At 22.7% G+C, this 15,670-nt stretch overlaps 5 protein-coding genes across 5 annotated transcripts; 1 reads left to right on the top strand and 4 right to left on the bottom strand.

Moving 5' to 3' along the window:
- Window positions 1-252: 252 nt before the first annotated feature.
- LOC128953811 (uncharacterized) lies at window positions 253-1,217 on the bottom strand. The gene is made up of 4 exons (XM_054299331.1): window positions 1,164-1,217; window positions 989-1,084; window positions 632-910; window positions 253-541 (listed from the first exon to the last, which is right to left on the bottom strand). The coding sequence occupies exons 2-4, from the start codon at window positions 1,066-1,068 to the stop codon at window positions 253-255; spliced, it is 648 nt and encodes a 215-aa protein (XP_054155306.1). The 5' UTR covers window positions 1,069-1,084; window positions 1,164-1,217.
- Window positions 1,218-2,477: 1,260 nt separating this feature from the next.
- LOC128953683 (uncharacterized) lies at window positions 2,478-3,344 on the top strand. The gene is made up of 4 exons (XM_054299196.1): window positions 2,478-2,532; window positions 2,622-2,693; window positions 2,772-2,996; window positions 3,064-3,344. Exons 3-4 carry the CDS (start codon window positions 2,798-2,800, stop codon window positions 3,291-3,293), a joined length of 429 nt encoding a protein of 142 aa, XP_054155171.1. The 5' UTR covers window positions 2,478-2,532; window positions 2,622-2,693; window positions 2,772-2,797; the 3' UTR covers window positions 3,294-3,344.
- Window positions 3,345-3,477: 133 nt separating this feature from the next.
- Window positions 3,478-5,316, bottom strand: LOC128953618 (uncharacterized). The gene is made up of 4 exons (XM_054299119.1): window positions 5,184-5,316; window positions 4,679-5,120; window positions 3,911-4,573; window positions 3,478-3,813 (listed from the first exon to the last, which is right to left on the bottom strand). Exons 1-4 carry the CDS (start codon window positions 5,227-5,229, stop codon window positions 3,537-3,539), a joined length of 1,428 nt encoding a protein of 475 aa, XP_054155094.1. The 5' UTR covers window positions 5,230-5,316; the 3' UTR covers window positions 3,478-3,536.
- Window positions 5,317-7,109: 1,793 nt separating this feature from the next.
- LOC128953810 (uncharacterized) lies at window positions 7,110-8,136 on the bottom strand. Its single transcript, XM_054299330.1, has one exon. It carries the CDS (start codon window positions 8,124-8,126, stop codon window positions 7,110-7,112), a length of 1,017 nt encoding a protein of 338 aa, XP_054155305.1. The 5' UTR covers window positions 8,127-8,136.
- Window positions 8,137-12,866: 4,730 nt separating this feature from the next.
- Window positions 12,867-13,991, bottom strand: LOC128953808 (uncharacterized). Its single transcript, XM_054299329.1, has 4 exons — window positions 13,940-13,991; window positions 13,311-13,815; window positions 13,078-13,223; window positions 12,867-12,997 (listed from the first exon to the last, which is right to left on the bottom strand). Exons 1-4 carry the CDS (start codon window positions 13,989-13,991, stop codon window positions 12,867-12,869), a joined length of 834 nt encoding a protein of 277 aa, XP_054155304.1.
- Between the last annotated feature and the right edge of the window lie 1,679 nt (window positions 13,992-15,670).

Here is a 15,670-nt window from a genome sequence, read left to right as displayed (position 1 = left end):
TGTTGAAACTTGTGATTTTTAATAATTTTAATAATATATTCAAAATACTAAATTATAGTCTGGAATATTTTTTAATGATATCATCACAAAAATAATTTTATAATTTGTAAATAAAAGTATTTATTAAAAATACTTTATTATAAAAWATTAAATAATATGATATACGTAATAATATGTTGTAATTAATGTGTACAGTATATAATATATATAGTATATTAAAGAATAAATTTTAAAAATTAAGTAATAAATAAATTAATGTATTGAATGAGTAATATCTACAACAGTAGGAAAATGTGTTGAATATTTTTGTCTACTATTACTACCACTTTTGCCTCTATTGCCTCTATTTTTTGGTATAAATTTGTTAACAATTTGGCAATTTTTAGGTATATGATCCTTACAATAAAATATTATATTTATTGGATCTATAGTTGACTGTTGGATATAGTTATTAAATCCTTCGACAGCTTTCTTTGAGCATATTTTTGAGCTAATATTGCGATAGATATCGTGCGAACATTTAGTCCAATCCTTTATTGAACTACAGTATTAATATGTAGATTAAAATTTTAATTACATTAAATAAAAGTTTTTTTTGAAAAATTTTAATGTCTACTATATTTTCAATTACCAGCAAAAGGCTTGCAATCGGTGTTCATCTTCAGTCACATTTCGGATGAGTGCCAACGCTTGTAACCATTTTGAGTAGCATCGGGTGATCAGTCGTTTAGCACTATTACCACATTTGGATCGGTCGATGAAACGGCTCATTTCGGCATCACTTTTGCACGACATCTTGACATTCATTTTCTCGATGCCTGCAATTGAAAACTTTAACAGTGAGGCCGATATTCYCCGATAGCATTGTTGAACGTGATTCTCGGCCTTTTGTACCGACACATACATATGACTATAATAAATATATCAATATTTCGATAATAATAGCATTTTTTAGTTAATAAAACCGCAATCAAGGTYAATGACTTACCGACAATAGCTTTGTTTTTGTTTTTYATTTTCTGGCCATTTAGTATTTTTGTCACTGATCATTTTTGTCAATGGCTTCATTACATTATCAAGGTTACTAAAGTTATTATAATTGATTATTATTAATTAATTCAATGATTTTTTAAATTTTATTATTTTWTCATATATTTGATTACCTTAATTTACAATTTTTACATTTGACTTTGATGATGATGTGTGCATTAAATATATATAATAGCATTGCTATCACACTTAAACAAATATTCATATTAAACTTAATTAAAAATGTGCATTTGAAAAATTATTGCTTAATTTGTGTAAATTTAAATAAATATTAACATTATTTATAATATCAAAATATTTATAGTTATAATATAGGTAATAATTATATTATGTTTAATATATGTTTGAATTAATAATAATCAATTAATAAAATTGTTAAATTAAACAATTTAAATGCAATAGTAAATGTATAAATGCAGCACTGTATATAAAATATAAATACTATAATACTAACTAATAATTAAATTAATTGGCAATTATTAAAGAAAAATCCCAAATTTGAAAATCACTGGAACTTAATAACTAATTATCCATATAATGATATTTTCATTATACAATAGAGACGGCATATATAATAATATAGTTGTGTAATATCATAAAATTAACAATTTACACTATTTTTAACTACAATAAAACTTAAAATTTATTATTTTATATGAAGTCAATATATTATTTCAATTTTTCGTGAAAATTAGCTGTTTATCAATAAAAATCTGTGAAAATGCATAAATATTGTATTTTTATAAAAATAACAATTAATACACTGCATTGCCTCAAGGTTAATTTATTGGAATTAATGAATATTTATTATTACTTTTTATTATTAAAAATGTGATTAAAATAAGAAAATTTTACTAATTAGTACAAAACTTGTAAATAAAATTATAAAACTTAACAATTTTACTTTTATTTATAAAATTATTTAATACTATTGTATTAAAATAATGTATTTTATAAAGAGTTTCTATAATCATAGCTATTATGCTTTGCATCTAATTATTTTTTAATTAATAAACTATTTAGTGGTAAAATTAAAAATATACATTAAGTAAAAATAACAGATAGTGGAAATAATCTTATGATATGATTTAATAAATCTATTTACTATTATTAATTTAATTTGATGTTGACAAATACTTGCTATTTAATATACTTATTCATACATTGTGTAGCAAAAGTTTCAAATACAAGTGCCTAAAAATTGATAATAAAACTTGAGAAACTATGAAAATTATTATATAGGTATAGTATTGTATAAATTAATCTTAATAATTATAATTATCTTAACAGTAAGATAAAAAAATTACAAATTAGTATAAATATTAAGTAAACAGAAAATTTATTTATTCATTAATAATAATTAATAAAATATTTAGTTATTCAATAATTAATAAAGGTCATAATATATATTTATTTATTAAATGATGGACAAATTTATTTTAACTTTTATTTTGTTTAATTGTTTGATTTTGAATAGTTTAGGTATTATTACTACTTTTTATTATAAAAATAATATTATTAACAAAAAAAAGTATTAATTATATATTATTGATTAAATAATTAATTTATAGCTAAATTTTCATTGGATTTTCAACAAACTTTTGATGTTCCCCAAGATTTTCCTAGAGTTGGCAACAAAACTGGTCTGTAATTTATAACAACAATAAAATACTAAATTGTAATTTTTATTTAAACTTAATTTTATAATTACTATTTTTTAGCAATAACTCCATATTTCAAGACACAAATGACTGTTTGGAAAAGTATTAAATGCAATGAAAAATCAGTGATTAGTGGCATTCAATTGAACGCAACGTTGGCGGGTGAGGCCACATGTAATGGCTATCACTCGTGGGAAACACCGTTTACATACACGGCTATAGTGAACGGCAAACCAGAGAATCTAACAATTGGCAAACTACTTGTCTATTACTCATATTTGAATGGTTTGTAATTTATATAATTATTGTAGTATATTATTTAATAATTACAGTACTTTAATACTATTAAAAGGCAATATGGTTGAAGTAAACACCGGTACCATAACAGAGGGCCGCTGTAAGGGTGACGTGTTTTTCTCGGCCAACTCTTATATAGCCGACGACCAGTTCGGTTGTTCCGGAAAAGGTATGAGCTCTGTGACTATGAAATGGATATCAGCGCAGGTGACCGGCAAAAATTGTTTGTCAAACTGTCAATTAGATAATGGATATATCAAATTAAATCCTGCTATTCATGATTAGACTAAATTGTAACCATACATATTATGATGCATATTATAAATAACATTATATATAATGTAAAATAAATTATAAATAATTTCACAATTAAAAATGTTTATGCAATTATTATTAGTAATTATAACAAAATTATACAATCCTTTTTTAATTAAATATTTATAATAAAAAAAAATAAAAAATAAATTTCTAACATTTTGATAGTTTTGAATCATAATTACTACAAAAGAGTATTAACTATTTTGTTGTTTAGTTTAACTCTACGTCAGGAAAACTGTCAAACAGTTTCATGATAGGCATGAATACACTTTTTGGGCGCTCATATGTTTTACTATCCATTTTGGGAATTTCTATCAATAGTTTAGCGCATTTGCCGGTTGACGACCAGTGCTCGGCACACATCATATCAATAGCCGGTTTCAGATTTTGCATTACTTGACTTTCAGCCCAAACAACTGTCTCTGTGTCGCAACCATTGGTTTTGTTCGTGGCGTTGAATATACATGTCCTGTATTTGTAAGCATTGCTATAAACAAAATAAACAATATTTTTTTGTAATTAATAGATTATAATTAATTAGTAATAAATTATAATATTAATAAATATAATAAAAGTAAATTGACCAGCATGACATTTTAATTCTGAAATTATCGGGCGCCTCCACAATACCCATCACACCATCAATAAAACTATTGGTACAATCAATCAGCTTATCCTCTGCAAGATTACCACATTTGGCTGCTTTAATATATTGTTGCATTTGAGCATTCGGTCGGTTCATATTATCGTAGCCTTTTGGAGAACAATACGGTTCAAAGTTATTAATACCCAAACTGGCCATCATTTTGACTAAAAATTTTCCAAAATCGCTTAAACAACTTTCCACATAACCGTAAACAAACGGTATATTACTAATAGCAGTATTGCACCACTGTTTCAATTGGGCCCCATTTTCAGGTATGAGATCCGGTGTTCCCAATGTAAACAATCTCTGAACTAACTTATCTAACCTTTCATTTGCTTTTTTAGTACATTTCATACTTCTATAACTATCCAATATTTCCATAGCCGCAGAAAATGGTGATTTCGGTCGCACATATGTATTGTCTAGTTTAGGTGTCTGTGCCATTAGTTTAGCACATTTTGTATTATTTGAAAGATAATAATCATTGCATACAAAACTCAATGAATTGTTTATTTGATTTATTAGTTGTTTATGCAATCCATTACATTGTTTTGTGTTAATCATTGACTTTTTGGCGCAACCTATAAATTTGCTTATATGGCTATTCAACAACAAAAAATTAATTAAAGTTTTAAAGTTTTAACGTTTAATTAAAATAATCAATTAAGTGATATTAAGATATTATTGAAAAATAATTGATCCATACCAACAGCCCAAATTCATACGATCCATTTCCTCGATTCGGGGCAATACTGTCATTACGTCGAATATATTTTGAACACAACTGTCCATATGATTGGCCGCACTATTTAAGCACTTACTGGTGCTTAAAAATTCGGCCACATTTTCCTCATTTGCACTGTTAATGCAAACTCTTTTATATGATTTTTTACTCGATTGAAGCATTTCTTTAGCCATTATAGGACCTAACGTTCCCATACATGACTTCATATAGGAGGCCACACTGTTTAGTGTTAATTGACTGATTGTACAGTATTTGTTCAATTGTTTGACAGTTTCGGGTAATTTATTGCCATTTAATATGGGAGTAATTTGGGAGACTTGTCTATCAATTTTTGCCCGCACTTTATTATTACAATTAGCATCGTTAGCATTATTTGGCGCAGCATTACTATTGATTACATTAACTATTTTGGAAATTATAGCATATAATTACGTATATTTTCAATTGGAAATTATGATTTACTTACCAATAATCAATGTAATAAAAATGTAAAATTTTAAAGAATTGTGCATTTTTTCTAATATTAATATTATTTAAACAAAGAAAATATTTATATTCAAAAATGCAAACAAAAGACCAAAAACATAATTATAAATCACTTCACTAGAAATAGTAAACTCTATTACATATTATAATAATTGATAGAAAAATAACACAAAAAACCTGTTATTTAAATCTAATAAATACTTGTGGCTATCATTAAACCCAAGGATGCATTGATTATTAAAATTATTGAATTTTTTATTATTGGAAAAAAATTTACATTTAACTATATTTATGATATTGAAAATAACTTGTGAAGCAATTACTGTATTAAACAATTTTATTTATTTATATTATATATTATACTACAAGTAAAACATTTAATTTGTTTTGTTATTTTACAGTATTTTCTAATATTGATAGTTTAATATACTAATTAATATTTGCGCTTTTTATATTTAATTTTTTCATTTAATATATTAATATTTGCATTTTTTTTATCATTACTAATTTGGAAACACCTTAGAAATCAATTTTATCTTATTAGTTATACTATATTAGTAAATAATATATTTATTATATAAAATTAGTAAATCTATAAAAAAATGCTGTAATTACATAACATTTTCAATAAGTTAATTTAAACAATGAAATTTATTAATTTAGTTTTGTACAATTGAAATACTGTTTTTATTTCAACAAAAAACATTGTTTCCGTATAACCTTTGAGCACATCATTGAATATTTAAGAGATAAAGTTTCACAAAAATATTTCAATTCTATTATTAGTTATTACAGAAAAACTAAATAATTTTATGCAATCAAAAAACAAATTTTATTAATTAATTTACTGTTTTTTAAATAAAATACTAAGGAAACTCCCAATTATATTTATATTTTTATTTTAATAAATAAATTTAAAAGACATTTATATAATTATATTTTAATGTTTGTTATACTGTATTATAGTTATCTTATAAAATATTATTTTTCTTGAATAATATAAGTATAATAGTGATTATATATATATTTTATTATATCTACCGGTAAATAGAAAATACAGGTAATTTATAAATTATAAAGTGATTTATAGTTAGACGAATCAAATTTTCTTATAAAATTTTAGAAATGATTGCAATTTCCTTTATTTGTTTATTTGCTTAACCGACAAACTTTTATAACACATGACCACAATTTATAACTTTATTATTTTGTCCTCTATTGTTATGCTAGAGGACTCAATAGAAAGTACCTCAAGATAGGGATAATAAAATGAAAAACATAACAGATAACTATGTATTGGATTTAACGGAGTATTTGATCGGCAAAAAAAATATGGAGATAGACTTTGATGACTGTGCCGATGGTAAAACTGCACTGATTTTTGATGGGCTAACACTTGAGTTAATCAAACATTATTTAACTGAACGCAATCTAATAGTATAAGACATTGATTTTCATATATCAAGTGATGGTAATGTACTATATTTTGCATTTACACTCAGAGAGACTACAAGTCTAACTCATTCACGCACTTTGGACACAATGTTTGCATTTTATTAAAAGTTTATAAAATTAAATAAAATTATTGAATTTATTTATTAATAGAATGGTTTGTATAACGAAATAAAAGAGATAAAAAAATTTTGAATCCAAACAATACTAATACACAACAATTTTATCAATTGAAAAATGATGATGATCATTTTGAATTTACCACCATATATAACAATATATGACCTGGGTGTTTTGGTTATATTTGTATATGTCAGTTGTATCAATCATATTTTATTTTATTCATATTCTAGTTAACTATAGATACAAATAATATAAACAATTTTTTGTTTAATACAATTAATTATAAAATAAATAAATAAAGTTAAATGAATATTTATACAATAAATAAAATTTACACAGTGCAATCTATAAAATTACCAGGATCATTGAATTGATTTCTATTGTTACAAATTAATGTATGATTTAACTGTTGTTGACATTGTTGGTGAATAATAAGCCAATAATTTCGACAATCTTGGCAATCAATATATGGAGTAAATGGCATGGATAAGTTATTTTGAGGGTTACTCTGCAAAAATGGCAACAATATATCCTCTCTATAATAAACGGGATTTTCCCACGATTTGCCCATAAATTCAATTTCTAAAATAACGGGACGTTTGATATTTGACAACGAATTCACCGAAAATGACGTTTCGTTTAATAAATTATTGCCAAACAAATAGATAGTCAAATAATTGTCGGAAACTGTATTAAATTCAAATGCCTTTTCTCCAATAGTTTTGATAGACGTATGACTGATATCCAGAAGCTTCAGATTATTCAAGTGTGCAAAAGGATTGTTACCAATACTTTCAATTGTTTTGCCATAAAATTGAATGAACTCTAGTTTGACTTGAGGTCCGATCACTGGTTTGAATGCCTCGTCGGGTATGTGTTTGATGTTATTATTGAAAAAATAGATTTCTTCTAAATTAATAAATTTACTTAAGATATCGAAAACTGAAATATTACTTAATTTTTGATTGTTTCTAAATGTAATGGATTTTGTTATCAAATTTGTTGCCGTAAATGATTTTTCGTGCAATAGTTCCAAGTTTTTGCAGCCATCGATGATTATCTCGTCAAACGTCACGTCTCTGAATGAGTTTTCTGGTAATATCTTAAGTGCCGTATTATTGATATAAAGTCGACTAAATTTTTTCATTGGTGTTGGTAGTCGTCTGTCTACTATTTTGAACGTTGTTTGCAAATTGAGATCCCCGTCACCACTGCATATAACCTCATTTGTATTGTTAGACTCTTGATAAATGCACGGTTCAAACAGGTAGTCGTATGATTGCATTAATTGGCATCTGTAGGTCACTGTTAGCTCAGTTAACAATAATGTAATTACTAGTATTTTCATCGATTTACACGTTGAAAACATTTTAATTATTATTCAAATTATATTTTAAAGCAAAGTTTAATATTAAAGCTTAAAAAATATATAGTTTTAGTTTAATTACAGTAGTTATTAACGTTTAATACATTGAATAAAAATTGTCTATTCATATGATTGTTTATTTTACTACTATTATTTTGTCTGTAATTGTTATTTATAATATTAAAAAATTGCAAATTAATGGTTGCATATAACGTAGTATTTTTGATAACAAGTGAACAATATTTAGATTTAAATACATTAAACAATGGATAAAATATTAATTAAAATCTAAATTACTTACAAAAATTATAAATATAACTAACAATATAATGAATGTATTCATAAATTAATGTTATTATGCTAAATATATATCCAACAATTATAATTGAAAGAATATTATTTAAAAAATCAGCAAGATTGATTTTGTAAAACCCATTTATATAATTATATTTCTTAGTAATCAATTGCTCAGCTGATCGTGATTTCATATTTAGCAATAATTTATCAATGAATTGTTCATGGTCAAATAATCCACATTCAGTTATACGTTTGTACCTTAAATAACAATTTTATATGTAATTATTATTATAGATATCAAAATCAATTGGACTTACATTAAGATAATTTGTTTGCTGTTTTTATGACCATTTCTCACACAATAATAGCTATATTCATGAAAATATTTATCATTACTAATAATAAATAAATCTTGATATTTGCGATAATAATAAACCAAATTATCAATAAAAAATGATGGTGCCATAAATATGATTTGACCATTAATTAATAGTTTAAACAATTGTGTTTTATACATATGTTTACTGTTTAACGATGTATTTAATTTACTTTCTAATTGTTTAGTTCTATCGATAAATGTATGCAAAATATGTTTATATTGTCGATCATCTATAATATCAATGTATGATTCAAGTAAACCCACTGTTGATGCAATTAATATATTATTGTTTTGGTCGATATCATCATAAGTATTGACAATTGGTATATATCTCACATCTATATATGTCTTAAGTAAAACACTTGAATACGATTTTGAGATAACATATGAAAAGATAAGCGTTGTATTTATAATAATAATTAGCGTAAATTTTCCAGTATTTTTATGTTTGCATTTTTTGTATAATCCAAATATCATGTGTGATGTTTGTTGTGTTAATGTACGAAATATCTCAAAAAATATTTTTTCAAAGTTTTCTAAATAAATTTGATTATTGTTTTTATTATTATTATTAAGTTTGCATATAAAAATTGCAATTATTATCCAAAATATGATTACCAGGATCCATATCTTAATTTATTAAATTTTTAAAAAATTATAAAATAAAAATTAATTTTTATTTAACTTACATTTAAGCTAAATAATTTCCAAAAGGATAAAAATGTGTTATTGTTTGAAACTTTCAAACCGCTGATCATTTTCAATAAATATATTTCCCTGACTGGTATGCCATCCATATTGAACTYAGGATCTAACATGAATGAGGGCGTTGGATGTAATATAGTTAATGCCTATAAATTATAATTTTAAATTAATAATACAATTTATTTAAATAATATAATTTTATATAAAATAAAATAAATATACTGTACATTATCAAAAACTTCATCATTAACATTAAAAACAATGAATAAGTTTAAAGTACATGTTAGATATTTTATGATAGATAGTGTTGCACCTAAATAAATTCCCTAAATAATAAAATTTAAAGATAATATATTAGTCGTAAAATTAACATTTAAAATATATATTTTTTTCAAACCTTTCCATAAATATAAATAATGTTTGACTCGTTATAATAATTATTTATAATATTATTACAACTATAAATATACCCAGTTTTAATGATAATTATTTCAATAATTTTGTTAAAATAACTAATTTCATTATTAATAGTTAAATTCATATTAGTAAAATTCATTTTTAATTTATAATCAAATATATAATAAATTTGTTTTAAACACTTTGTACTGTAGTTTATAAAGAATTAAAATATATAATAAACAAAAGGTTATATCTTTTTACGCATTTTAATGTTTCTAATAATAATTAAATTATTTAATTATACGTTAAAAGTTCACTGTTTTTAACGAAAACAAGTTAGTAAATATAAAAATATTTAATTATAGTTAATCAATAAACTTGTAAAAAGTTTTTTCAAACAAATATCTCAATTTTATAATAGTTATTACAAAAAACTTAATAATTTTATGCAATCAAAACATATTTTATAAATAATTTAATGTTTATTTAAATATTTATAAAAATATATAAGAACTCCAAAATATATTAGTTTATTAATTTATTAGTTTTTTAAGAATATTTTAATAAATAAATTTAAAAGACATTTGACAAAAAAAAACATTATTTTTATGTAAAACAAGTTGATAAATATAAAGATATTTAATTATAGTTAATCAATAAATATGTAACAAATTTTTACTAAATATAATTCAACAGTTGTAAAACTTTAACAAACATTAAAAATATCAATATTTATAAGTAATAATTAAATAAAATGTAGTTATAATTGCAGTTAAATTACATAAATCAATAACAATTAAATTATGCAACAAATTTAAAGGTTGATTTAAATTAATAGCCACTTTTGAATGAAATAATTATGAATTTATACAGATTTTTGTTATATTCGTCATAACAATAGAATAATATTAATTAATTAATTTTTAAAAATCTGAAATCTTAATTATTCAAACAAACTTTGAAAAAGTTTTGTTTTTTGAAATGCATAAATCTGTGTGTGTGTGTGTGTGTATGTCTGTCTCAATTAGAGATGGGCAAATAGAAAGTTTCTAATAAATTTCCGTGAGAAAGTTTCTAGAAAATATCTCATGAATAAATAGAATAAAATATAAATTTAACTTTATTATTATACTATGGAATCACCATATCTATAGTTATTGGAAATACTTTAAATATACAGTATTAAAGAGACATAATATTGTACATATAATATTATAAAAATGGGATACCTATATAAATAAGTATAATTATCCAATAATAATCAGTTTTGTAAAATTTTTATTTATCATTTTATTATATTATAGTTATATTAATTTTTACTTTAATTTATAATTAAAATACTGATAATAATATTTAATTAATACTTGTAAATAACAGTGTTACAAGATAAAAAAATATTGAAATAACAAAATTAAAAATTATACTAATGCATATGTGGTCTATTTGATGTAATCTATACCATTAAAATTTGTTGTTGGGCAATGCTTACTAGCATTCTCAACTGGTTTAGATCAATAAATCATAAATTATATATTTTTTCAGAGATTACAGTGTTTTAAAACAATTATACTGATCATACAATACATTTATATTGTATTTAACATGTGTTTAATATTAATTATCATTAATCTTGATGCAAGTAATATATATTATGCGTCATTAGAATAGGATTAAGGATGTATTTGAAATATATAAAAACACCATGATACTATTCATACAATTGATTTATTCAGTAATATTTAGTTTTTCAATTTTTACTGTATTTAAAACTGTAAAATATAACTAAAATATATAAAAATGTTTATGATCATTTTTTTATTTTCCATTTGTAAGTCTAATTTATAAATATAACTAATATTATATATAAAATAACTAAATATTTGTTTTTTTCTATTAATTTCTTTTATAAATAGCTTACATTAGCTGTCAAAGTGTAGTATCGCAACAATTGCCGCAAATAGTGGCCGAACAGATACACACCGACGGCTACTTTGTGTTGTTCACTGAATTGGACGGACAACTCAAGCCATTATTACGCTTACCGACAGCTCTGAAAAGTCAAATAATTGACGACAAAAATTTAAGACAATTACCCATTTCTACTGATAAATCACATAAACAGATACCAGTTATTAACGACTCTATACAACAAAACGATGGCTCTATTACTCTATTAGTTAATAACATAGCAGTAGCTGTCATACCTGCAGGTAATACACCCGACACCAGATGTTTCGGTGGTTTCGGTAGATTTGGTGGTTTTGGAGGCTTTCCTGCATTTGGCAAAAGAGATACTGAATCTGAAATAATAGAAATTACAAAAAACAATAGTGAAGAACCAGAAGAACGTTGTTTTGGAGGATTTGGTGGTTTTCCCGGAGGTTTTGGATTTGGTAAACGAAATACTGATGAAGAAACTAAAGAAATAGTTAATGAAAAACCAGAATTCGGATTACTTGGCAAACCTGAAGAACGATGTTTTGGTGGTTTCGGCGGTTTCCGTGGATTTCCCACAGGTTTTGGTTTTGGAAAATAAATAGATTTCTATTTAATATAATTATTTATAAAAGAAATTAAATATTTTATTTGTAATCATTTCTTAAACATATTTAATATTATAATTATATAAAATAGTTAAAATATATTTAATTTAATGAAATGTAAATTTGTTAAATTGATAATGTTGTCAAGTTTTAATTATTTGAATATTTATTTAACTCAAATCAATTAATGATCAATAAATAATCTAATAATTTATTGATATATTTTATTTTAAAATATATTAAGTAGTATTTAAGATTACAATATTATTTTGTAAAGTAATTTTAACTAAATTTAATTTATAAAAATTGTTTATTAATTAACTATTTAAATTACAATACAAACTTGAAAATATTAATTTTTAAAGTTTAGCAATTTTTCAATTTATATAAAATAAATTTCTAAAAATCAAATCCATTGCCAATATCTTTCAAAATATCAATCATCGGTGGTATAAATGATTTTGGTTTTTCTATTTCTTCATATTTGATGTCAGGCACTAAACTTCTTATGCGATCACATTTATCACTGGCTATTATAATCAATACATAGAAAATTAATATTAAAATTAAATAATGAAAATTATAATTAATTGATATATAAAATGATTACAATCGTGATAATCAAAACACATTAGATTTAAAATCTCGCCAAACATTTCCAGTGCATAGCGTTCAACAAAATCAATGGTACGTCGCGTACACTCTTTGTTATCTTCTGCTGTCTGTTTGAAGCACTCACGCAATACATTAAACTCACTGTTAATATGATATTTATATAAAGTATTAAAACTTAAAAAATATAAACAAAATTAAATTATTAAACTAAATGCTAGTAATGCTAACCAACACAACATCGGAATCTTGAGTTTGTTGTCTTTAGTTGATTTGATACCTATTTCTTTGATTATAAACTTGTTATAGCATTTCTTAAGCCCAGGTCGGGCAGCGTTACCACAACGCGCGGCTTTGATGATAGCCTTTGCTTTGTTAGACAATTTGCCTGATTTACAAATAAGACTAATTTCATTGGTCACCGGATAAAACACCACTTGTAAAGCCTTTTGGGTAAACTCTGTCAGACAGTGTTTGGCAAAACCCAACAAAAAACCGGCACTTTTTATACCAGTGTTACAGAAATTTCTCAGTTCTCGACCATTAGTTGGGAACCGGGATTCAACCAGTTTTTGTGTGAACACATCCAATCGGTTTATCGTTTGATTATTACATTCAACATATTGTGGTTTTCCAAATGGTGTCAAATCAAAAAACGATGGCTTTTCATCACTCAATGATTTATTAGTATTATTGTTGCTATTATTGTTTGAACGCTTTGTTTGTTGTTCGCTATCTTTAGTTATTATTTAAGTTTAATTAAAATTTTTATATTTATATATTTTAAATAATTTATTTAATTATTTAAAAATTATTAAATGTTAAAATAAATAACACTAAAAATAAATTGTTTAACTTACCGAATATACTAATTAATAGTATTAAAGTAATAGCAATAATAATTTTAAACATTTTTACAGAGTATTTGAGTATATAAAAGAGTAATAATGATATATAATGTTACTATTAATAAATAAAGAAAATGAAAACATGTTTTGCAATTTTAAGATATTATAATTAGTTTCAAGTTATTTAATGTTGAATAAATAAATTAATAATGTAATAAAAAGTATAAATTATGATAATTTATTGTTCAAACAGACAAAAACTTAATTTTGAAAAATGAATATTATAAGATTTATAGTAAATTTTATATTATCATAAAGTAACTCAAATAAAATTAAAATTTATAAACTAAATAATTATTATTAAGTAATTGATAATTAGAAAAATTACATTTTAGAGTTGAATAGTTTTTTCATCGATTAATTATATATGACCTTCAAGTAATTTTTAAGATTATAATTATAAGTAAATATAAAACTAGAATATCAAAAATATGATATTGTCTATAATAAAATAAAAAAAATTATACAATAAAAAAATATCAATAAATAAAAAAACATTTATAAAAAAACTATTAAAATAAGTAATTTTATATTAAATATATAATAATCAAATAAAATTTATCAAAATTTCAATAATAATTTATTTTATCATATTGATTATAAGTTTTATCATTAATTACATGACAAATACCTGTATTTTAAATTTAATCATTATACAATATATAACAATTAGAGTTGGCAAAAAAAGAAAATTTTATAAAAAAAATTTGAAAAATTCTAGAAAGTTTCTAAAAGATATTTTCGATTATTAGTTCTCCAAAGTGTTAAAATAGACGAAAACAAATGTTTAAAAATATGCAAACAAATACATTAATATTTTAGATATTACACTGGGGGAGGGGTATAGAGTGGGGTAAAATAGCAAAAATTTGTATATTTAAAAACTTATGATAGATTTATAAGAAAATATTATATTATTTTTTGTTGTATTTTTAAAACGTTTGACAAAAAAACAACACTTTAAATGTGTTACTCAAGAAATGTTAGTGATATTTAACAACTTAATTATATTAAATAGATATTTATAACTAGTTTACAGTTAATTTATTATTCAATTGTTTAATTTATTGACTCTTTAGTATAAGTATATCTGTATATTATGTTTTATTTATACAGTATTATAAAATATATAAAATAGATATAGGGATCCAGTAGTGTAATAGTTTATTTATTTCTAAAAAGTTTATTAGAAATTTATATTTTTTTATCTCTAATAGCAAAACAGTAAGTTTATGATATAAAATGAATATTAAATATATAATTTTTTAGTAATATAGTTAATACAGTAGTAATCAAGTTTTTTTTTAAATTTCAAAGTTTAATAGCCTTGTTTAATAATGTATAATATTTAATATGAAAGTTATAAATTATAATTATTTATTAGACAATTTATTACATTTTTATTGCTTTATATCAACTAAAATTACCAAGATATTATATACGATTTAATCTTAAAATGTTTTCCTTGATTATTATTGTAAAATTGTTTATCTAATTTTATATGTAAAAACATTTATAATTTTAGATAAAATTTTTGAATAATTTAAATCAAAATGACAGTGACCTCTTTATTAACTTATAATCAATTGGTATGTCAAACATGTTTATTATTTATGATAACATTGAATATATTTTAGTATAAAAGCACTAACAAAACATTTTAAAATAACATTTATTATGTAA

This window comes from Oppia nitens, unplaced genomic scaffold (genome assembly GCF_028296485.1).
Source record: "Oppia nitens isolate AA-2021 unplaced genomic scaffold, nextdenovo-longstitch-racon4-pilon3 scaffold23_pilon_pilon_pilon, whole genome shotgun sequence".
Classification (NCBI taxonomy): Eukaryota; Metazoa; Arthropoda; class Arachnida; order Sarcoptiformes; family Oppiidae; genus Oppia; species Oppia nitens.
This window is presented reverse-complemented; position numbering and strand designations above follow the sequence as displayed.

What these genes read in the sequence shown, in the direction of transcription:
- LOC128953810 (XM_054299330.1), bottom strand. Translation starts at nt 8,126, where the DNA reads ATGAAAATACTAGTAATTACATTATTGTTAACTGAGCTAACAGTGACC.
- LOC128953683 (XM_054299196.1), top strand. Translation starts at nt 2,798, where the DNA reads ATGACTGTTTGGAAAAGTATTAAATGCAATGAAAAATCAGTGATTAGT. An exon ending in CTATTACTCATATTTGAATG is followed by an intron (nt 2,997 to 3,063) that starts GTTTGTAATTTA and finishes TACTATTAAAAG; the next exon opens with GCAATATGGTTGAAGTAAAC.
- LOC128953618 (XM_054299119.1), bottom strand. Translation starts at nt 5,229, where the DNA reads ATGCACAATTCTTTAAAATTTTACATTTTTATTACATTGATTATTG. An exon ending in TTTTATTACATTGATTATTG is followed by an intron (nt 5,121 to 5,183) that starts GTAAGTAAATCA and finishes TTTCCAAAATAG; the next exon opens with TTAATGTAATCAATAGTAAT. An exon ending in AGAATTAAAATGTCATGCTG is followed by an intron (nt 3,814 to 3,910) that starts GTCAATTTACTT and finishes TTTTGTTTATAG; the next exon opens with CAATGCTTACAAATACAGGA.
- LOC128953808 (XM_054299329.1), bottom strand. Translation starts at nt 13,991, where the DNA reads ATGTTTAAAATTATTATTGCTATTACTTTAATACTATTAATTAGTATA. An exon ending in ACTATTAATTAGTATATTCG is followed by an intron (nt 13,816 to 13,939) that starts GTAAGTTAAACA and finishes TAATAACTAAAG; the next exon opens with ATAGCGAACAACAAACAAAG. An exon ending in AAGATTCCGATGTTGTGTTG is followed by an intron (nt 13,224 to 13,310) that starts GTTAGCATTACT and finishes TCATATTAACAG; the next exon opens with TGAGTTTAATGTATTGCGTG.